At 38.6% G+C, this 23,547-nt stretch overlaps 1 protein-coding gene across 1 annotated transcript in view; it reads right to left on the bottom strand.

Moving 5' to 3' along the window:
• TRHDE (thyrotropin releasing hormone degrading enzyme) overlaps positions 1–23,547 on the bottom strand; it is a 203,028-nt gene that overhangs the window by 87,510 nt on the left and 91,971 nt on the right. Inside the window, exons 4-6 of the mRNA XM_082241082.1 lie at positions 17,254–17,408; positions 12,504–12,617; positions 1,064–1,201 (exon numbers count right to left, since the gene is read on the bottom strand). Coding sequence (XP_082097208.1) covers positions 1,064–1,201; positions 12,504–12,617; positions 17,254–17,408 — 407 coding nt within the window. The remainder of the gene's footprint in view (positions 1–1,063; positions 1,202–12,503; positions 12,618–17,253; positions 17,409–23,547) is intronic.

Genomic DNA, 23,547 nt, shown 5'->3' with positions numbered 1-23,547 from the left:
CTGATCTCAGATATGAATCAGACAGAATTTCCAGATATGACAGCAAGAGAGAATTTGAGTATGGAAAAATGCCAAAAGGAAACTTTACTTGGGCACATATCCATAATAATATTCTGTCCTGGTTCTGATTGAGTTTGAGTTCCCAGAGAAAAAGAGAGGGTGTTCTGCAAACGTCACAGATGGGTAAAAATATATGAACCTGATGGGCCAGAACTGTGGAATAAGAATAATAACCACAATCTATCCTTCATAACTGCACATAACTCCGTGTTCCAGGAGTGTGATCCTTGTGTTTTGTTTTGCTTTAAAAATAGCATTAATAAATGCATTTCTATTTCACGTTGGAAATTAGATATTTTTAGGCTGCTATCACTGGATGTTACCCATTATTTAAGTAAAAATATACTATTGTTAAAGTGAAAAGGCATTTAATCTTTTGCAGTCTGGTTTCAAATATTCCTTTGAAGCCTTTGGCCACTAACTGGCTAATGCTACTGAATCTTATTCTTAGGATGGGTGTTGTACTATGTGCATGCACACTTTTAAAATGGTTTAAAGTGTTTTCAGTGCTCTTTTAAATATTATTTCTTTTTTAAAAAAAAATTGCATTTATTTGTGCTTTTAGTTGTATCTGTTGTAATTTATGCTGTGAACTGCCTTGGGTGCTGCACTGGGAGGAAGGCAGAATATTAAACTAATAAACGGATTACATTTTAAAAATGCATTTATAAATGCAATTTATAAATCAACTTCTGCAAACTGCCATGTGAAGAATTGTATATCTGTAGCTGATTCAGGACACATGGCCAGCCTGACACAAAATCAGGTTTTTAAAATGGACAGTGGACCGATTGCCTTCACTTTTGGAGCTGGTTATAAGGGAGAATAATGAACAGACTTTGCCAAATATAGCCTTTTCCTTGCTGTGGAAGAATCAAAAGCCCACATCACCATGCAATTAAAACGTAGTAACTCCAAGCTATGGAAATAATAGTATGTGAGATGATAAATACCCCCCCCAAAAAAAAAAATCCAACAAACATGACTTTTGTTCTGCTCCCACCTTTTTATAAGCAATCCAGTCAAACACTCTGTCAATGTCTGTGGCTTGCTGCACTTCCTGTGACACCGGATGTGAACTAGCCAGGCCATCAAGCAGCATTACTTCATGTAAAACATCTGTCAGGAACCTCTGCTTCTCCTGAAATACAACAAAACACACTCGTACATTTGCAATTACATAGAGATTTGCAGTTGCACAGATAAAAATCTGAAACTGTGAAGATAGCAGTTTCACACATTCCTTTATGCATTCTGATATTATGTGGATTTATTAGCTGGCAGCTCATCTGGAGAATGAACAGTGAAACAGTTGCTCAAACAGGATCTCCACATTTGCAGCACGGTATCCAAAGCCCTTTGAAGGAAAGGAATATTACGAAATGCAGCACCATAATAACTGCATACTAGACATTTATCTATTTCTAAGCACAAATAGCAGCAGCCAGCGCAAAACACCACCACCAACAACACACACCATGGAGAATAAGAGGTGGTGCACTCCTTGCATGCCTGTGTGGAAACCCCCGCCCCTCCAGGCAACAGACCAAGAGCAATGATTCTCCGCCCTCTATTTAAACCGAGTGAGTGGACCTGAGTGAAGCCTTCTCACTCTCGGTCCGCTCCTGTGGCCACACCCCCAGCAGCACCGCAGATTGGCTTATTTGAATAGGGTTTTGGCGGGAACCCCCAGCGCTCCGCGGTGCCAGGAAGGTGGGCCGGCTGGCAACCCAGCATGTCACCCAGAAGATCGAAGGTGGCATATGCAGGGCCGCAAATGGCGCCCACCTCTGATGGGTGCGCGGTTATTCTCATAAACAGTCATGAGCATGGCTCGTTCAATGCAGAACTTTCAGGAACTTCAGAGAATAAAATGCTTCACAGAAAGCATGCTTTCTAGTGTTGTACTTCCCTTTTGGTGTTCATGAGCTGCCTTATCCCTGGGTTTTCAAATCATACGTATATGAGTTAAACGTACTGACTGGTCTTACTTTGTACGTTGCCATGAAATTACGGTTTCACGTTTATCTACACTGCACACATTTTTGCACTGACATCGACCTACTGATATATCACTTTTCTGGGTGTTTTGCATTTTTGTAAAGATATATAACAGACAGATGAAATAACAATTCATGTAATTCTACATATGGAAATGTTATGGCTATCAGTGAGCTAATTTAAATTATATTGTGAATCAGCTGAAAAGCTGTTCCACTCCTGCTCCATCTGGAAGTCAACTTTTATGTGAAAATGCATTAGAGTACATGGAAGGTATTATTACATATTTAAACTACTGAAAAACTAGATCTAACCATTGAACACACCCAGGGGGTTTAGAAACTAGGCACATCAGATTGGACTTGGAATAAACGTGCAACAGCTTGTTACTTGCCTTGACTGCAGAATATTTGAACAAGTTACTTGCTCCTTTATGAATATCAAAATAGGTTATCCTCAAAGAGGATGGAGCTATTAATAGCAATATTAAATTTAAATGCAGAAGGAAGAGAATAGGTGTATTTAGGAATAGATTGTTTAATTTACCTATGCTGAATATATATGTCCTCAAAATCGACCTTGAAAATTATTGAAAGGTTGGTAGAGATGGATTTTGAAGCTGGATTTCCTGGACTTGCCTTGCAACATTAAAATCAGGTATTTCGAAAGCAAGAATACATATTAATGTTGTTTTTCAGTTTCTATTGGCTTATGGGCCCTAAAAAGACTGGTGTGTAAGCCAACCTGGGAGTAAAGATTCTCAGATTTCACTCATGAAGAAAAGCAAAAATCATGAAATTACTCAATTCAGAAGAACCCATTCCATTTCTAGGATGTTGGTGCCTTTTCCACAATGGCCAAGCTTTCATGACATAATTAGCAAAACCTTGGCTTAGCAAGACCACACAAGCATGTGAAGGGAAAGCTAATCTTGGTTTAACTCAGCACTGAACAGCAGGAAAAGGATTGGTGGCTACTGGCTCCTCTCCAGACCCAGAATGTTCATCCGGTCAAGGTTCAGCTTACAATGTTATTCAAACCAGGCCAAACCATCCTCTTAATAAGTGAAAAGGGACCACTATTTGATACCTTATGATTTCCCATCGGCAGTCCATTGATCAGACACTGTAAATATTGGAGAGCAGTCTCACAGGTATCAAATGTATCTGAAGAACTGTATCTGAAGAAGTGTGCATGCACACGAAAGCTCATACCAATAACAAACATAGTTGGTCTGTAAGGTGCTACTGGAAGGAATTTTTTTATTTAGGTATCAACTAAGTTTTACTCAGCATAGACCGCCTGAAATAAATGGACCTAACTTGAGATCAGTGTTTGGGCAACTGTAGTTTATTTTTAGACAACTACCAATTTTATCATAGATTTTGGGAAAGCTAATGAGAACATATAAATTCTGCACATCCTTGTTCCTGGAAGTTTTTTTTTTTTTTTGGGGGGGGGGGAGGACACAGTAATTTACAGTATACGGCCCTATATAACAGAAAACAAAACAGCAGCAGTTAAATATCTGTGGACATAAGACTGGCAGAAAAGAGTGACAATGTTTGTTTATAATTGTTAAATGAAATAAAAGAAAAATATACACGGAAAGATTCCCAACATAAAGTTCATTCAATTACTGTGCCTGATTCACTGGAAATGATCTGTTCCTTCTCCTCGCCTCCCTACCCCAGCTTCAGGGAATTGTATATACCTATCTACCATGATAAAGATAATGTAATTTAGCAGTCACTGTATGAATTTTATAATACTTATTGAGACATAAACAAAAGCTTAAGGTTGTTAGCATGACAATGATGCAATACTTGAACCAGCCACATTAAAAAAAAAAAAAGTTTCCCAAACATAATATGAGATAGCAGGACAAAAGAATTTAAGTGTGGGAGAGAAACTGAATTGCATCCAACAAGCGAACAAAAGGAACAGCACAATGTAAGTCATAACTGATAATTAGTGTACATAAGAGATCAAAGGCCTGGATGTTAACAGAACCTCTTTGTTCTGGTATAGGCATTCATATGGTTCACAGATTAAGAGACCTGTGTGAATAACACTTAATAAGGTCATTCCATTCTCTAAATCATATCCCTGGCAAAATGCTTTAGCATTTCTAAAATATGTTTTATTAGGCAGAGGAATAGGAAAGGGTTATATATGCTGTCTGAATTTCTTTCTATATTTTATGCCTATGAGAGCGAAAGTAGAATCTTCTCCACTTTAAATTAAAATTAAAACCCAGGAATTTTCTGCCTGTAATGTTCAGCGCAGAAAACGACTGAAACAGTGGGGACTGCCTATGTCAGGCATGGGCAAATTCGGCCCTCCAGATGTTTTGGGACTACAACTCCCATCATCACTGACCACTGGTCCTGTTGGCTTGGGATGATGGGAGTTGTAGTCCCAAAACATCTGGAGGGCCGAGTTTGCCTATGCCTGACCTATGTGATTCTAAGATTCCTTATTTGCAACAGCAACATTTAGCTTTCTTCCTCCATCCTCATAGCTATTTAAAAACTCATTGATGCTCATATTTGAGCTAGTCTTGCTGAAAAATGGGTCTGGTTATTTAATATAATTATATATTATTTTTCTTCTAAAACATAAGGCAGATATTAACATCCCAAGCCATTTTGGTGAAGTGGGCCACTATTAGAACTAAGACATGCCAGGTTCATCCCAGGACTATGGACACTCTTTAACATTCTGGGCGACTCACAGCAGTTTACTATTATACAAATATTTACAAAATATAGCTCCCTATAATTTTATAGAGCAGAAAAAGCAAAAAGGGAAGAGTGGTGTATATAAACTATAACATCTCAGGTTGAAATGATTTCCATCTCTGTTGTTCAGCCAATGTTTTTGTAAGCTGCACCTTCTGCCATCTAAGGCTCACATTCCTTTCCCAAACTCATTCATCCCAATCTAGAACAAGAACGAGTCTTGCGGCATTATGGCACAAGGTTTCATACCATGAAACATCCTGGAAATGGTAACTAATTAATACATAGGAGTGTGGTAAATCTATAACCTTGAATCATGCGCACAGGTATTAAAACTTAATTTCCCTAACAAATTCTGATTCATTATGGTTCTCTTTCCTCCCACTGAAATTCTTCTGTTTAAGGATGACCACTTTAAAGTCAAGTACAGAGAGTCCTCCTGAGCTGAAATGTTCTTTTACTTGTCTCTAAATATTGCCATTTCTGGTGCCAAAATTGTGTTCATTGATACTTTTGTGTTAGGACTGGCATATGGGTTTGTTACAGGGTCTTGACTCTGTGTCTCGGGGGTCTTTTATTTACTATTCCAAGATACACTAAAGAAAACCCATTCTAAAAGTATCTCAAAGATGCTCCAGTGTCCACATGAAGCTGTCCATCACATCACACCTGAGTTTCCCCATTCATTCCAAAGGAGAGGGCAACACTGTGCGCATGTTGCTTCCATTGCACTGGACCTCTCCCCTCACGTTTAAATGTCTTTTTTAATTTCCCCACCCTCCTTTGGCGATTCTATACAGTGGTATCTTGGGTTACATACACTTCAGGTTACAGACGCTTCAGGTTACAGACTCTGCTAACCCAGAAATAGTACATCAGGTTAAGAACTTTGCTTCAGGATGTGAAGAGAAATTGTGCTCCGGCGGTACAGCGGCAGTGGGAGGCCCCATTAGCTAAAGTGGTGCTTCAGGTTAAGAACAATTTCAGATTAAGAACGGACCTCCAGAACGAATTAAGTTCTTAAACCGAGGTACCACTGTACTATAATCCATGTTGTCAGTCTCCCAGTTCCTCCCCAACACAGACTGGGCAGAGAGGAGGGTCCTTCTAAACAACCCAGCATCCATCATTCTCCGTCATGCCTCACAATCATAAAGAAAACGCAGGCCCTCAAAAATCAAGGAGTAAAAGGGGCAAAACAACAAGAAGTGTCTTTTTAAAATAAATATTCATAATTGGAAAGTAATTTCTAGGATTCTTTTCTAAAAAAGAAAAACTTTCACAGCTGCAAAGATAATGGTCTGGTTTGCACAAAATGGTAAGCTGAACTATGGTTTAGTGGATCCATACAAGTATGTAGCCTCCGGAATGGGACCGGCAGCTGCTTTGCTGATCCCTGGTCATTTTTACTGCTACAGCACAGTATGGCTTAGTGCATGGGTAGGCAAACTAAGGCCCGGGGGCTAGATCCAGCCCAATCACCTTCTAAATCTGGCCTGCGGACGGTCTGGGAATCAGCATATTTTTACATGAGTAGAATGTGTCCTTTTATTTAAAATGCATCTCTGGGTTATTTGTGGGGCATAGGAATTCATTCAATCCCCCCCCAAAAAAAATATAGCCTGGCCCCCCACAAGGTCTGAGGGACAGTGGACTGGCCCCCTGCTGAAAACGTTTGCTGACCCCTGTGTTGTCCAAAGCAGGATCCATGTTTAAGCTCTCTCCTTGCTAACCATCAGCCATACCCAATGTTTCTTTGTGAGTTCTCAATAAGACATGGTTTGGCTTACTGGATCATGTGGACAAGGCGACTGACCTTAAGAACTGTAAGCTAGCAACTGTTTTGGCTCTAAACTTGCTTATATGTTTCTTGTCATATTCAGCTGCAAATGAATTTCGTCTCTGGTTCAACACAGAAAGCTTTCTTTCAAGGACTGCAACAGAAAAATAACACTAGAGGCTTATTTCAGTGCATGATTACTGAAAGATGTCAAATTCCATGTGGTATTAATTAAAAGCTTCGTTTTTAGATTATTTGAAGCCCTTAACCAAGGAGAGAGAGATGAAAGTATTTTTGAAAGGAAAGTGAGAAAATGAAGTCATGTTTCTCTCCATGCTGAGACAGCATGATATGTGTGCTGGTCTAGAAGGATCAAGCAGACTGCAGCTCCAATATAATATGCAAAAATAATAATGAAATAAACCAAGACTGGCGATGTCTTAACTCTACTTCGAGAACTTTTAATACTTCCTTCCGGATCTGTCTTGCGAGTTTCAGAAAGTATCAGAACATTTTACTGAAGAAGATAAATGTTTTAGCAGGCAATTTAAGTCAAAGATATGCACAAGTCTAATCACAGCCGCCTTCTTCTTTATTTTAATCCTGCCCATGGAGGAAATCAGCAATTGAGACCGTTCATCAGGATCTTGAGCTGTGCACTTTGAGATACTCTGAGTATTTAGTTTAATGAACTTTAGTTTAATGATTTTCCATTAATATTTATTTTTATGCTTAAACAAGCCTGCTTAAGCACAGGTTTTATAAAAGGAAAATGATATGCAGATATTTCAGTATTAAGCTAGTTTCAGTTTCCAGAAGAAATGACAGAATCATCTAGACCATGGCGTACTATACTGTGATGGATCACTGTGGATCACTTAAGGAAAGATGAAGGATAGTTGCATGACTACTGGAGCTCTGCGCTTAATCTTTGATTAAAAGTTTGGCTTTGCTAGCAACTTTATTGGATGAGTCAAGGCAGAGTATATCAACGATGGCAGTCACACTGAATTCTCCTTCCTCCATGAAGTGTTTTCAGAAGGCAGCTGCTCTGTCTCTCTCATATTTGTCTCCCTTTAAGAAAAAATATTATGCTCATAGTTCCTGCAGATATGTGATAGAGGTGTTTGATTAAAACACATATCTCCAGAAACTATGAGCATTACTCTCTCTTTTTTTCTTTTAAAGGAAGACAGATATGGAAAAAGACAGAGTAGCTTTCTCCAACAGGGAAAGAGAAAAATTCAGTGTGACTGCCATCACTGATGTACTCTGCCTTGACTCATCCAATAAAGTTATCAGCAAAGCCAAACTTTTATAAAGTGAATGAAAGGGAGAAGGCCATTCAGCCCTGTGAAATGCTTTCTCAGCGCTGAGTGAGGTAGTGACTGCTAAAGCATTTGACACTTTGTATTTTATGGATGAAAAGGAAAATCACTCACCAGCAATTGCTTTTGTCATAGTCTCTCCCCTGCCCCCCATCCCCGTTCTACTAATATAGACATTCAAGGACAGAGAGTGTGTCAACTCCACCTACTCAAAAGTAGGAACCATTGGAAGCTGTTGACAATTTCTGGATACGCATATAGCTCAATCCATATTCTGTATTATCAAAATTTGGGTTTTTTTAATAAAAACATGATCGAAAGAATGAGGATACTTCATATATGAGTTCTCAGACTTTAGAACAAAGAGGTCCCATTATCTATTGTTAGAAACCGTGGCTTGAATTTTGAACTACCATGTATCAAAGCAGTTTCCTGAAATGTTACACATATCCCATAAAAACTGATATGTGGGATCATAACAAATAATTTCTTCCTACTCTCCAACAAAGGAGATGCTACTTTAGAAGATCAACCGTCTGTGGTTAAGGAAAATATACACCTACAGCTGCAAGTTCTGGAGGGCGAAGAATTGCAAACGTTGGAATACTGGTTAAACCACAAGAAGAGAAATGTTACCACAGGACTGTGCGCTCTGTTCACACATCACTTCCACACAGCTGAATCATTCGGGTTAATATTGGTAATATTTCTCTTCCATGAAAACATGAACAGAAATCATCTAGCAGTGCCTGAAATATCTCAATCGATATCTGAGGATACCCTTCATCCTTCAAAATAATGATGATGATGATGATGATGATGATGATGATGATGATGGGGATATTTTAAAGGAAATCACAGTAACAGATAGAGAGATCTGGATGCAGTTTTCTACATCTAGAAATATGTTAGAAAATGTTTTGAAAGGAAAGTGATACTGTGAAACAGCAGGCTGCCAAATGGAAATGTATGAAACCTAAAACAAAATTAGCTTCTGTGAGAAAGGAGCTGAAAGGAACTGAAAGTTCAGTTTCAACTGAACTGCTAAAAATAAGAACCAAGGTAGAAGGAAGCATATAAGACCTGAGGGCAGAAGATGAATGACAATACAATAAACCTGAAGACAAAGGTGTGTAAATCAATATAATATTTCACAAATAGGAGGCAATGAGAGATGTTGCTTTCGGGTGGCCAGGTGAAAAGGGGGCCAGGACTCCTGCATCTTTAATAGTTGTGCAGAAAAGAGAATTTCAACAGAAGTAACTTGTCACACACAAGTTCTGCACAACTGTTACAGGTACAGGATCTCTGGTCACCCTATGAGGATCTGTGACTTCAGCTTTGCTTGTATCTGAAAGATGATAGGCTTCAGAGCTAGGGAACTCTTATCCATTAAGACCTGGAAACTGAGTTGAACAAGTCTTAAAATAGGGAATTCACTTTTTTTTTCAGCCAAAATTTGCTGGGTTACATTGTATTCCTTCATCCTCCTGAGTTTGCATGCTTTGCTGTGAAAGGCTGTGGTTGGTTTATTTTTTTATTTTCTGCTATTAAATAAAATATTCTTACTGGACATTGTCTGCCTATGGGTGTGCAAGCGCTGATTGGATTGAAACATTTGCTGAAGGCCTGAAGCATATGTATTGGGAGAGGTTTCTGGGCTTTTCAGCAATCTTTTAGCCCAAACGTTGTAAATCTTGAGATTTTATTTCCGCCATTTTATTTTATTGGATCATTTTGATTGTCCTTTTCTGAAACTTTTTTTTTTAACAATATCCTTTTTGAGGTGCAATCTCCAGCTTCAGAATTATTCTGTTCACCACAAAGTATCTAACATTTAATGTCACCGTCTTCTTGGGCCATCAGAATACAAATTTCAATTATACCTGCTCATAATAATTTTATCTATTAATGTTATATTTATTTCAATTTTCAGTGACAATTTCTTGTTTACTTGTCAAGTATATAATTCTGCCTCATGCCCATTTTAATTAAATACCACATATTCTCATTTTCATTAACACACCTTGCTCAACCCATCTGGACACTGAGCAGGTTTTCTCTTTCTCCTGCATTGGCCTGTTAGATTAGAGCTCAAGATGAGGGGAACATAATTTACTTAGCAATGAATATCAATATCATTTAATAGCCATTTTCAAATATGCTTACTTTGCAAGACAACTTCTAAGGCAAAATTATTCTGTTTTTGTTTAAGTGATTATGAGCAGAACAAATGACTCTGGTACAGCAAAGATAAAATCCAGAATATGACCAACGTAATCTATGACATTTTACTATGGTAAAATCAACAAGAGCTGCTAGATTCCATTGCATTTATAATTAGAATGACTTTATTGTAATTCAAGATGTGTTTTTGAAAGGAAAATCTTTAAGAATAATAAATATTATAATGAGTGCTTAGGTGAATCAAAAAAATTTACATTTGAAAAACAGATGTGTCAGCTTTGATAAAGGGTTACTTTGCATTTTTCATAGTGAATTTTTAAACTAAAAAAATAAAAGGATAAATCTGTCAAAAAATAATAAATCACGTTTTAACAAAAATATTAAGCTCTAATACCTGTGCACAAATATTCTTACAAGAACAGTACAAACAATGTTTTCCCAAGGGAAGTACTACAAAAAAAATCTTATTACCATATGACAAATGTTATATATTAAATAAACTCAAATTAGCTGTGACATAAGCCAAATTTGTTAGTCTTTAAGGTGACACAATATTTTTTTTCAAACACTGCTGCTATTCTGGAAATAGAATCACTTGGCACTCTGAGAACCACAATGCTTTAAGGAGCCCATTTATATTATTATGGGAAGTTAAATGTAATAGTGTTAAGAATCACATAAAATGTTGCTCTGTAATTACCATTTATGCTCTTGAATGCAGAGGCAACAGTTACTTAACTTAGCATGGACCCTTAGATGGTGACCCGGAAACTACAACTAATCCAGAATGTGGCAGCTAGACTGGTGACTGAGAGCAGCCGCCGAGACCACATAACACCAGTCCTGAAAGACCTTCATTGACTCTCAGTACGTTTCTGAGCACAATTCAAAGTGTTAGTGCTGACCTTTAAAGCCCTAAACAGTCTTGGTCCGGTATACCTGAAGGAGTGTCTCCACCCCCATCATTCTGCCTGGACACTGAGGTCCAGCACTGAGGGCCTTTTGGCAGTTCCTTCACTGCAAGAAGCCAAGTTACAGGGAACCAGGCAGAGGGCCTTCTTGGTAGTGGCACCCACCCTGTGGAACGCCCTCCCATCAGATGTCAAAGACAAAAACAGCTACCAGACTTTTAGAAGACAGCTGAAGGCAGCCCTGTTTAGGGAAGCTTTTAATGTTTAATAGACTATTGTATTTTAATCTTTTGTTGGAAGCCGCCCAGAGTGGCTGGGGAAACCCAGCCAGATGGGCGGGGTATAAATTATTATTATTATTATTATTATTATTATTATTATTATTATTATTACAAATGGTTTCACATTACAAGAAAGGAGAGCCTGACTAAACATCAGGAAGAACTTTTTGACAGTAACAGCAATAATAGTAATAATAATTATGATTTGTACCCTGCTCATCTCGCTGGGTTGCCTCAAGAGTTGTTCAAGAGTGGAAGAGACCCATGAAGGGTGATGGAGGTTTTTAAGCAGAGCTTGGGTGGCCATCTGCCATGCATGATCCAGCTGAGATTCCTGTATTGCAGGGGGCTGGACTAGATGACCCTCAGGGCTACTTCCAGCTCTACAAAACTGTGATTCTACGATGCAGCTGATGACTAACTTGACCTTATTTCTTGTGTAGCGAACGGAATATTGCACTGCTGGAACCCTGTCAACTGATTTCACACCTACTGACTTTGCTTTAGTGAATATCTGATGGCTGCACATACCATTTGGCTTCTTCTCTCCAGCGCTCCGGCAGCATGCTGCGAATATATGAAGACGTCTCATACTTAACTCAGAAGGCTGGAATATTGAGCCCACTGTCAGTCTTGGGACTTACAGTGAGTCTACAAGACCTCCGGAAAACGTATTTGCTGGCCTCACTACTTAAGATCCTTTGAACTAGAGATACAAAGGATTGAACACAAAAAGAGTCTGCTAGGACAAGCCAAGGGTCCATCTACTCCAGCATCCTGTCCTCACGGTGGCTGAACAACAAGTAGGATCTGAGCAGAAGAACACTCTCTCCTGCTGTGGCTCCCAGCCACAGAGAAACAGGAGCATTGCAGGCTCCAACTGAGCAGAAGGCAGGGCGGAGCCATCCTGGCTAGTAGCCATTGATAGCTTCCTTCTCCATGATTTGTCTCATCCTTTTAAAAAAAGCCATCCAAGTATAGATAGCCACGACTGCCTCTAGTGGGAGCTTGTTCCATCGTTTAACTATGTGTTGCATGAATAAGGACTTGCTTTCCTCCATCATTCACCTTCACGGGATGTCCACTTGATTGGACTTGGGACCTTCCGTATGCAAACGTATGTTCTACCATTATGCTAGCTTCCTTTTCATGAGCAAAACAACAAGAAAACAAAGTAACTTGTGAAGTACAGAAAAAAAGGACCAGCTTACCAGATTCCAGCCTGGATAGAGGTAGTCAGTTCCAACAAATTCAAAATAGTGAGCAAAGCCTTCTTTTAGCCACACATCTTCCCACCATACTGGAGTCACAAGGTCACCAAACCACTAAAAGAAATGAACAAAACTATGGTTTTAAAATATCACTTGTTCACATTCTATTTATGCAAGAAGTAAAGTTCTGAAGGTAGTTGATGAAAAGTTACTGCATTTCTCAGAGGTGACTTCTTATACCTTTTCCTTAATTGTTTCAAAAGATTTTAATAAGGGATTCCTATAGGTTTCACCTATAAGCAGAAAAAGGTGGCTTGTAAGATAACTTCATCCTAGACATTTGCTACTAAGCCTCCTTTAAGGTTTCAATAATTACTACACCAGAAACTCAGAAACAGAATTAAACATTTGCTTTAAAAAATATGGGGAGAGCTAACAATGAACTGTATACAATGAATTTGTGCTGCAACAAGAAAAGGCACTTAAATCTTGCAATACTGGAAAGAAATGAAAAAGCTATGTCATGCTTTGCAAGGTGGTCTTTGGCCCCAGAAAGTAGGGCAGAGAAAATTTGCTTTTTTCTTCCAGCATGGTTCCTGACTTTCACTAAGTATAACAGAAGGTCAGAAATATCTTGCCTACCCAGGTATCAAAAGAACCTCTTGAATTTTCAGAATAGTAAACCATCTATGCTTGTTTCAAGGGCTTGCAAATGTAGTCCAATTAACAGGCGCTCCCAGGTGATTTATTATTTAATGTAATTACTTATGTGTAATTAAAATTGCTCCACCTCCACTAACTGGAGAGTGGGCTATTTAATCTCCAGCCACTGAAAAGTTCCTGGTGTGATCACTTCTAAGCTATCCCTTCTCTCTATTATAAGCCTTGCTATACTGTTTCCTTGGAATTGCTTCGGACTGCTGTCTCTGTGACTCCAAACAGCTTTTATAGGCATGATAGCTACCAAGTAAGAAGTTCTGAAATATAAAAAATGAAACAACTGAAGGAGAAGGTGAAGCACACCAAAATATAAACACACACACACATCTCCATCTTGTTTTGTTTTTGAAAATCTTCCCCTATTCCTTCTAATGATTCCAATGGAAAGGAATTTACCATGACTAGTGAAAAGCAGGTCTGTTTTGGGAGGGTGCTGGGAGAACAAGGGTGCTTAGGAGCCTGTAACATGTTGACAAAGCACCCTGTTTCTGGCCTCACAACAGGCAGAGCGCCATTGGAAAAACAAAAGCAGAAGAGGCATCTACCATAACAGCAGGTAGGCCTTCAGAATTGAACATCTTTCTTCTCCTACTGTGTAGGAGGCCTACAACTTCTTATGGTCCCTCAGCAACCCTCCGAAGGGCAACAGGATTGCTTCTAATTTTTATTTTTATTTTTTTAAGATTCAGATATGTATTTCGCATTTGCAACAGCTCTGACTTTCTCATGATAACCGTATGCTACTATCACCACTGATCATTTAAACTGCCTCTAATGAAAACGACTTCCAACGAAGTGAACCCATAAAATATTGCTGAACCTTTTATCTCATTGTAGTTAGCTTCAAGCAAAACATGTCGAAGGAGCTGAAGATCAACGTCAAATGAGAACAGTGCTTAGTGCTCTCATCCTATAATTAGTTAGGGATGCATTTCATTGTCAAACAATGGTAGAGTGGTCATATTCAAATCTTTGAAACAAGCAAACCATATTTTTAAAACTCAAGTTTGTTGTTCTCTCACCTTTTCGGGTTGTGAGCAAATTATTCACTTGTAAACCTAGTTACAAATGTTTAGTAACATTAAAATCATATGACAGCCAGTGTAGTGTAATGGTTAGAGCGTCAGGTGACTAAGGATGGATAGCTGTCCCAGCATTTAATACAAGAAGGTAAGCCACTGCAATTTTTTATTGTTTGATTATCATTTCTATTTTACCATATGCAACATAGCAAATCTAAGTGCTCTTGATTAATTAGATGGTTTATTTAAAAATATTGATTTTAATACTAGTCCTTAAAAATGCATGGGTAGCATGTTTTTTTCTTTAAAAAGAGACACTTCTCACAGACTTGAAGGGAATGTCTCTTTTGAGTTATTGTACACCATGAAATACATCTGCATCTTCTAAAAATAAATGATGCCCATTCCAAAGAACTATTCATTCATATGCAAATCTCTGCACTTTTAATCAATTAACAGATTAAATCCACATGATTAACCAAATCAGAGTCCTAGTTAGAATATATTTTGCAAGTAATCAGTCCGGAGCCCTATAACAGTACACCTTAGAAACTCCGTAAGACTATCAAATTGAAACAGAAGGATACTTCATGATCTCATGTCACAGAATCATATAATCAGTGTTCTATGCACAAATTGTTGATGGTGTTAAATAAGTTGGGTTGGATCCAAACCAAGAGATCCTTCTGCCCATAGAAGGCTTTTGATCCAATGGACTGGACCCACTGGTGGCCGGGGCAAGACCACCATTTTCACCAATTCCCTGTTTTCTCTATCCCTCCACAATGAGAAGCCTGCAGAACACATTTCAAAGTATATGAGGAACTGCAGGGAAAAATCAGCAAAAGTTGACTCCCTCCATCTCACTTTACACCAGTGAGAAGGAAGTTTGGATCCAAGCCATTCTAAATTAATCAAAGGGAAAAAATACTATTATTAGATGAATAGCTATGCTGAGTATATAACCAACCCTTCTGGAAATGTTTTCAACTAGCAAAAGACTCCTTATATTTCACAGGTGCCTACTTCACAGATGTTCAATCTCAGTTTTTAATAAGAGTACTAAATTTGAAACACATGACCTAATGGAAACAAAATTGTAAGAATAGGAAACAGTGTGATGCATTTTGAACAAAATATATTCTACCAATTTAGCATTTGTAGTTAAGAAACAGTGAACAGCTTCTAGAACTTTTATTTGAATATTCTCACTTTTTAGTTTGAATGGATCTTATCAAGTGATGCTTTCTGAAGGAAGATATTAACTAAAACGGATGAGGGGATAATCCACTTATTACAGTTAATCAGAGGTGAGGAAAACTCTGTCAGTTCATTACATTCATACAGAAGAGATTTCCCCTTGGCTGTCTTGTTACTAAGAAATATATGTTGCACTTCTGATCGATCCGTAATAATTAAAAATTAGCAGGTATATAAGTATTGACTAACCAGAGATGAGAAGCACTTCTGGTAAATCAAATATTGTATCAATAATAGCAGGCCTTTTATCAGTGACCACCATAAAGTACACTAGTCTCTAGATTATTTAGCTCTCCAGCAAATCACATCTCCATGTGAGAGGGTATCTACCACTGCATACTAAGTACAACATCTAACCAGTTCCTATGGCATTCCCTGCTCATGATCTGCAATTAGTTCAATATTTTTTTCAAGTTATACTACATTATTTAATTTCCTCTGTGAGTTTGAGATATTATTTGTATGCTACAATGGCTGGTTATTTCTGGTACGAGATAGGCAATGGATGAGATTTTAGGCTTTGAGAAAGGTCTTAAGTGGGATATCTCTCCCTGACAAGACTCAGAGCCTTAAATGCAGAATATTGAGGTGTCACATTTCCTGTCCAGCACAATAGCCTTACTTTCTGATTTCTTTCTAGTGACAACCAGAGATGAGTTACTCTCTCCTCTTGGCTTACATCACATTGGTTAAAAAAAAAATAAAGCCAGGCTATTTCTCCACCCACAAATGAAATACTCATTTTCCAAAGCCAAACTGACTCAAGTCAGCCTGATCTCCAACTCTCCCTTTCCCATTAGGTAAGACTTACTTGGCTAGGTCCACATAGTGGTAGCATCTCACCTCCCTTGCCTGGTGTGCTGGTAATGAATTGGGAAGAAATGCCCTAATGGTATTACAGCAGCCCTTGGGGAAACTACATTCCCTCACAGGGTTGGCACAACTCCATTCCAGCCTTTATTCCTGTGCTATTTAAGTGCTATTGTGGGAAAATGTTGGACATTTCCTGTATTTGTGAAAGGGTTGTTTGTAAGGTGAATGAATTACATTTAGAATCAAATATTACCTTTGTTTCAAGAGGTAAAAATTAAGTTTCTGGTCCCTCTACACTATGTCTAACTTCTGCACTCATCTTATGGTACTAAAATGTCATATTTAGATTAAAGAAAGACGATACAGAGGGAAGAATGTGAAATCAATGTAAAGGGTTAACTGTAATATTTTTCAGTATATTTAAGAATCACAATAAACACAGAAGTATAATATTCATTGTTCATATACAGAGAACCATTGCAGAAACATAAAGAAAAAACCGCTTCCCAAGTTTATGTAAGTGAGTAAGAGTGACTATGAAATTTATTTCAGTCACTGCAAGTTTTGACAAGAACATGGAACTCGGCTTGAAACAGTTATGGTGCTATAATTAATCACTTCCTGAGAACACCACTATGCTTAACTATATAAAGACAAAAGTCTATTACAAATCACACCAAAGGGAAGGAAATTTTACAATATTGATCAGGTTCCCATTTCTTGAATGTTGGTGAACTTCTTATGCTTATCATTATAGTGTTTATTTTACTTAATGTCTGTCTGTTTATCATAGTAATGTCCATAATTGATGTGTTTCCCTTCTGGGTAACTGAGTTTTCCCGAGAGAACAGTCAACATGGAAAATGCTTTGACTTAAACAACGACAACAACAGTTTTAAGTAGCATGCTCACAAGTGATAAGGTTTATCTCCTACCTGATGGCATAGCTCATGCACAATGACCATAGTGACATCAAGTAAGTATGATATGGAAGAAATGCTTGGATCCAGAAGTATCCTCTGCTCCACAAAAACACTTAGTCCCCAGTTTTCCATAGCAGCATACGGATGCTTAGGCACAGCTAATAAATCTAGAAACAGAATGAAATGTACTTTTACTGCGCTTGTGGGATCTATTATGATCTAAAATTCCTGGTAAATAAAAGAACCATAAACCATATTTAGAATTATTTTTCCAAACAACTCTGCACAAATAAAAGCATTAATTTATGTTTCTTTGCAATAACACACTAGTAACACTCATAATTATTTGTTAGCAGAGACGCTTCTCTTCTAGTGTCATTTCTTCCATTGTCTCAACATGCTGTAGCATACTTTGAATGGGATTTGGTATCACTCACTGTTTTTGGTAGCAAAACAATAACAATAAAAAACCAAACTGTAAAATATGGGAAATCCCTGTTCATCAGGTTGGAGCTGTAATATAATGGCTTGAGACACTGTCTTAAATCAGGACCCGCAAATTCCAGTTCTACAGAACATTACTCCTCCACTCACATGTGGGAGTAACACACACTTGCACCCTCGAACTTAATGGAACTAGCCTCTGAATAGATATGTGCAGCATTACTCAGTTATTCTTCACAGCTAACATTATCAATACTGTATTAAAGATAATTTTAAACATTTGTCCTCATGCCAAAAATTGTCATTTTTAAAAATGTGATTTTTAATAGAAACCTTTGGAGCAAATGTTTTATAGGTAGGACAAACTCAGATCAACACATGCAAAAATATTAATATTCAAAACATTAATTTTTGAAATAGCAGCAAAGAGAGAAAACAAAAGTCATAAATGAAATCAGGCACAAAGTCATACGTAAAATGAAAGGAAATTGCTACTTTTAAGGTGAGAAGCAAAACTAATGGCATTTGGCTCAGCCACGATTAGAATATTGGACTTGAAGCTCATGTCTCAATGGGTATCCTTGAGACAGTCTCCTATTTCTCAGCCTAAAGTAACCTACAGTACCTTACGCTAATTATAGGCAGTTATTGTTATTAGTACAATTCCTATACTGCCCTTTACCCGAGGATTACGGGGTGGGTAGGTTACAATATAAAACAGAAAAATACATACCATATTAAAAAATGAAAACATCAATCAGTTTAGGATAACACTTCATTCATCTGATAAAATGGACTCTAGTCCACAAGAGCTTGTGTCATTAATAGTTGTTCTAGTCTTTGAGACGGAATGGGGAGCCTCAGCTCACAAGCCAATCTTGGCCTATCAAGGGATGCAATCTGGCTCACACCCACCTCTCAATCATCCAACATTACTATTGATGTCAGCTGATGGGCTTGACTGCATTCTGTGTTAAATCCTCCTCAGTGGGTTGTCCCACCCACCTGTCAAAGTTGGCCTTCCAAAACTGGTACTTACTAGTACCACTATCTCTTATGTTTTACTCTGTAACACTGTAGGGATATTGCATATTGAAATTTGTGTTGTGGCATTGTTATGGCCCACTTTAGCCGGAAAAAAATCTTCTCTTCTAGAGCAGCAAGCGAGACAACTTCATGATTTCTGAATCTGGCTTGTTTCCATCAGGTGTCAAGAGTGGTAAAAGACAAGTCTGCAAAGGAACAACTCTAAGAGTTTATTGTTTCTTGGCAACTGTGTATTGTGTGCAGTGCCTTTTAAATTAGGAACTCTGGAATGGAGGTTATCCCTGCCAAAGGTGGGCTTGAAGTTAGTGTCACTCAGCAGTGACTTCAAGCCCTAATTCAACTGGCTAAATTCCAAGAATTTACAGTCAGGCACTCTGCAGTGCAGCTGATCCAAGCAGGTTTAAAGTTACCACCAATCAGCTGATTGACAATAACTTCAAGCCTTGCTTGGATAGGCTGACATCTTCCTTTGCAGTTCAGCTTGAGTGCAAACTGAAGAACTGATAACCAGAGATCATGGCCCCACCTACCTATCCAAGTAGCCAGTCAGGTATGGGGAGACAGGGAATCACTCTGCTGGGAGGAAAGTTTCCCCACTCCAGCCATAGCCGAGACCAACCACAATTTCTGTTTGCATTACAACAACTTACTTAATTGGAAACTGAAGCAATTTTTATTTTGGTCTCCTTGAATTATTTTCATTCCATTTTGTTCAATCTGCGAAATCAGTCAAAATACTGATTTCCTTATACAGTGGTACCTCGGGTTACAGACGCTTCAGGTTACAGACTCCGCTAACCCAGAAATAGTACCTCGGGTTAAGAACTTTGCTTCAGGATGAGAACAGAAATCGTGCTCCGGCGGCACGGCAGCAGCGGAAGGCCCCATTAGCTAAAGTGGTACTTCAGGTTAAGAACAGTTTCAGGTTAAGAACGGACCTCCAGAATGAATTAAGTTCTTAACCACTGTATTGGTGGGTAGTGTGGTCCTATCACTTTATTCATAAAAGGCAGTATATCCAACTAAGTTATACTCCAGGGTACGTAGGCTATATGCATCCACTGATTTCATATAACTAACAATGGATATCACTGAAGGTCTTTCTAACACCTGGAGCATCTGCTGGCCCTGAGAAAAGGCTCTAGTGTAGTACTGTCTGCTTGTCATATTCACCCTGTGCCAAAGCAAATGGAGTAACTACTTCATTTTTGGCAGCTGGATAAATGGGTTTTAGAAATTCATTTTTCCCCAGTAAAATAATATCATGCAGATATGATTCAATGATTTGTGTAGCAAAATCTGTATGTAAGGTCCTGGTATCTTTTGTTTCCAAACATTTAATTAAAGCATCATAATTATTCGAGTTGTGCAACAGTATATGATTAGAACCCATTATTCCTAACCAATATAATCATGATGCAAAACAGAAACTATCAGTATAACACAAGCCGTTTAAAAGTGATTTGAAGAACAACCTGTTTTTTAATTTCACATTTGTCTTTGGGCTCACATCTAAGTTTCTTTTTGTTGCTATCTAATTTAAAAGTGGTGGTTCCTTTTCAATTTGCTTAGTCAATTACATAAAGCCCTTGGGCACTCCTACCTTGAAATTATCAAGTATGCATAACAGAAAAGCTTGCAAGACATCTACCTGCAGCAGGTGTGCCCTACATTTGCAACTTCTCTGCATGTGTCCCCATGACTATTGCTTACACAGCTGTTGTTTATCTACCTTTTCCCTTTCCCTGGGCATGCTAGAAAATACCGGTACTAACTTGTACTGAATTTACTCCTGGACTAGCTTCTATATTATCATCAGTTCCTGGTCAAAATGTAGTCCCAGTTTATTTATACATACTAAATTCTATCCTATTCTTTCTCTAGGCAAAACCTTTCTTTGTAGCTGCAATGAATTCCAGGAGGCTCTGTTCCCTTGCAGACTGTCATATAGCTATTAATTTCTGTGTGGGTAAACATAACTAATTGACCCATAGCGCAGAGCCATATGCAGGCCTGGCTCAACCAAATGCTAAGTAAACTACCGAACAGGAGTCCCTGCTGTTGTGCAATTATCTTTGAATTTTCCTATTTAGAAAGTGTCCAGTCCAATTCCTTGCACTGGGATTCTTTAAAATACTCTGCAGCTTTTCTTAGAATATCATGGCTGCTCCCTACTCACAAGATAGCAGCAAACTATTTTGATGCAGAGATGCACAGAAATAATTCCAGAACATGTAAAAAAGCTCATTGTTTAACTTCAGGCTGTATAGCCTGATGTGGCTGTAGAAACTACTATGGGAGAGACTTGTTTAGCTGCAGATGAAAGTGTTTCTTCTTTCTCTCCTCCTCTCAGGGGTCATTCCTCCTCTGGCCACTGCTGTGGGTACACCACCTGACTGACTGTGGTGACCACACGTCTTTAGACATGGGCAACTTATACCCGCCAGGAATGACGCCTCAACGCCATCTACACGTGCTGCATCAGGAAGATTTTGGGTATCTCATGGCAGGACAGAGTCTCAAACAAAGATATGTTATCCCAAGCCCACATTCCCAGCATATTCACACTTCTGTCTCATGTTTAATGCTGACCAGTTAAATACAAAGGATGTGAAAATACACTGAAAAAAATGTATTTTAATTAGTGTTTTATAAAGACAGCTTTTCGATAAATAGTGTGGGATCTAAATGCTATTGTTTCATACAGCACTGTAGCCATATCTGATGATTCAGAAGAAGGGTAGGACAGCCATAAACTCAGTATCTGATATAAGGATATGATCTCAATGCTCTTATTGAAGTGTGTACTATTCATAAAGCTATACTTATAAAGAAGCAATGAAACATGTTGTCACACCAACTGCTTTGAATACAAAGTATAATTTATAACAATGCACAGATAAAATAAGGAGAATTTTGTGACTTGTAACACTCATATTCCCCACTTACTTGTGAAAAATATTTAACAAATAAATGTATTGCTACAAATGGATCTAGCCGCAACTCCAAACACATTAAGTAATGTTCACTAAATAGATACACAGTTATGCATGATGTGAGGCAATATGTTGTCATTTTGTATAAAAGTTGCTGTGGGACCTAGATGTTGCAAAAGTGGTACAAATTTTAAAACTAAAATAAAGCAGGACCTGAAGAAAGGTACATAATTACAGTCAGCCAGCCATGACTTTTTCAAGGATACATTATTCCATTCTCCTCTGTTTTCAATTCTCCTCCCCTCATACGTCATGCCCAGTGAATATGTGCTGCACTCATTAGGATATTTTGGGTCCCCCTCCATTTTTTTGTACTTCTGCAACTCTTTGTGTTCTCAAAAGCCTTCTGATGCATTCGTTTTCTGCTTGGATTATGCTTTTTCAGGTGAATCCGAATCCATAATAAGATTTTAAGCTAAGTATTTGTATTGTTATGGGGGGGGGAGGGTTAGGCTGCATGCCTGAGCACCTTCTAATTCCTAAATCCAGCAAGTGTTAAAACCTAGTGGGAGAGATCAAGGAGGGAGGGCAACTTGTTGCTGTATGCTCAACAGTTGTGGAATGGGACTTTCTGAGCCATAGGCTCCCTCACAAAAGAGGCGAGGGTGCAGGGACGCTGGGGGGGGGATCCTCCTTTGGTATGCACACTGAAGGCCAGCAGGTAAAGGTAAAGGTAAAGGGACCCCTGACCATTAGGTCCAGTCGTGACCAACGCTGGGGTTGCGGCGCTCATCTTGCTTTATTGGCCGAGGGAGCCGGCGTACAGCTTCTGGGTCATGTGGCCAGCATGACTAAGCCGCTTCTGGCGAACCAGAGCAGTGCACAGAAACGCCGTTTACCTTCAAACCAGGGTGGTACCTATTTATCTACTTACACTTTGACGTGCTTTCGAACTGCTAGGTTGACAGGAGCAGGGACCAAGCAACAGGAGCTCACCCTGTCGCAGGGATTCGAACCACCGACCTTCTGATCGGCAAGTCCTAGGCTCTGTGGTTTAACCCACAGCACCACCCGCATCCCTCTCGAAGGCCAGCAGACTTCCCATCAAAATGCTTGCTAGCTTTAGAAAGTTATCAAAGGGGCTGCAAAAATGTGGGGCTGCAAAGAAATCACAAAGAATACTTTTAAGTGCCTTTTGTCAATTTTGCCCAAACTTAATCATGGCCAGTACTAAAGCTTTTCAACCTGCGAATCTGAATTATATCATCTAATTTTGTTCCTGCATTTTTATTTAGGTTAAAAAAGAACTGACTCTGTTCTTGTGGAAGCACATCAAGATAGAAGTGCCTCATATAAGAAGGACCCGCCTTATTCAAATAATCAGTTTAATACAAGAATTCAGAGTGACCAAACAAGTAAGCTGAGCTACAAATTACAAAAGAGAGAAACTCAAGGGTTGCTAAACAATCCAACATTAAAGGAAAACATTTATCAGACAAGACAAACCTTGGTCTCTTAAGAGAAATTTTCTTTTGCTTTCTGTAATATCCCTTTATTACGTTATAAAAGCAGAAATCTACAACTTACATTTATCACACTTTCCCAAAAGCTTCAAGTGGCAATTAAAGGAAACTAGAACTTGTGTGTGAACTTTTACAAAGTGTTCCCTTATAATGGGATATGCTAGGCAACTTAATAAAGGAAATTGCTAACTAATACATCACCTCTTGCTCATGATCTGACTTTCAGAATGAATTTAGTTAGAGAGCAGGAGACACAGGATACTAAAGTAGAGGCCTCACCATTGATACCTGTTGGAAGTACAGAGCAGCAGCAGCAGCAGCAGCAGCAAGAACCAAACTGTGGCTCCCTCCCCCAC

This window comes from Podarcis vaucheri, assembly GCF_965113315.1.
Source record: "Podarcis vaucheri genome assembly, chromosome: 10".
In the NCBI taxonomy this organism is placed as follows: Eukaryota; Metazoa; Chordata; class Lepidosauria; order Squamata; family Lacertidae; genus Podarcis; species Podarcis vaucheri.
The sequence above is the reverse complement of the archived record's forward strand: the minus strand, read 5'-3'. Positions and strand labels throughout refer to the sequence as shown.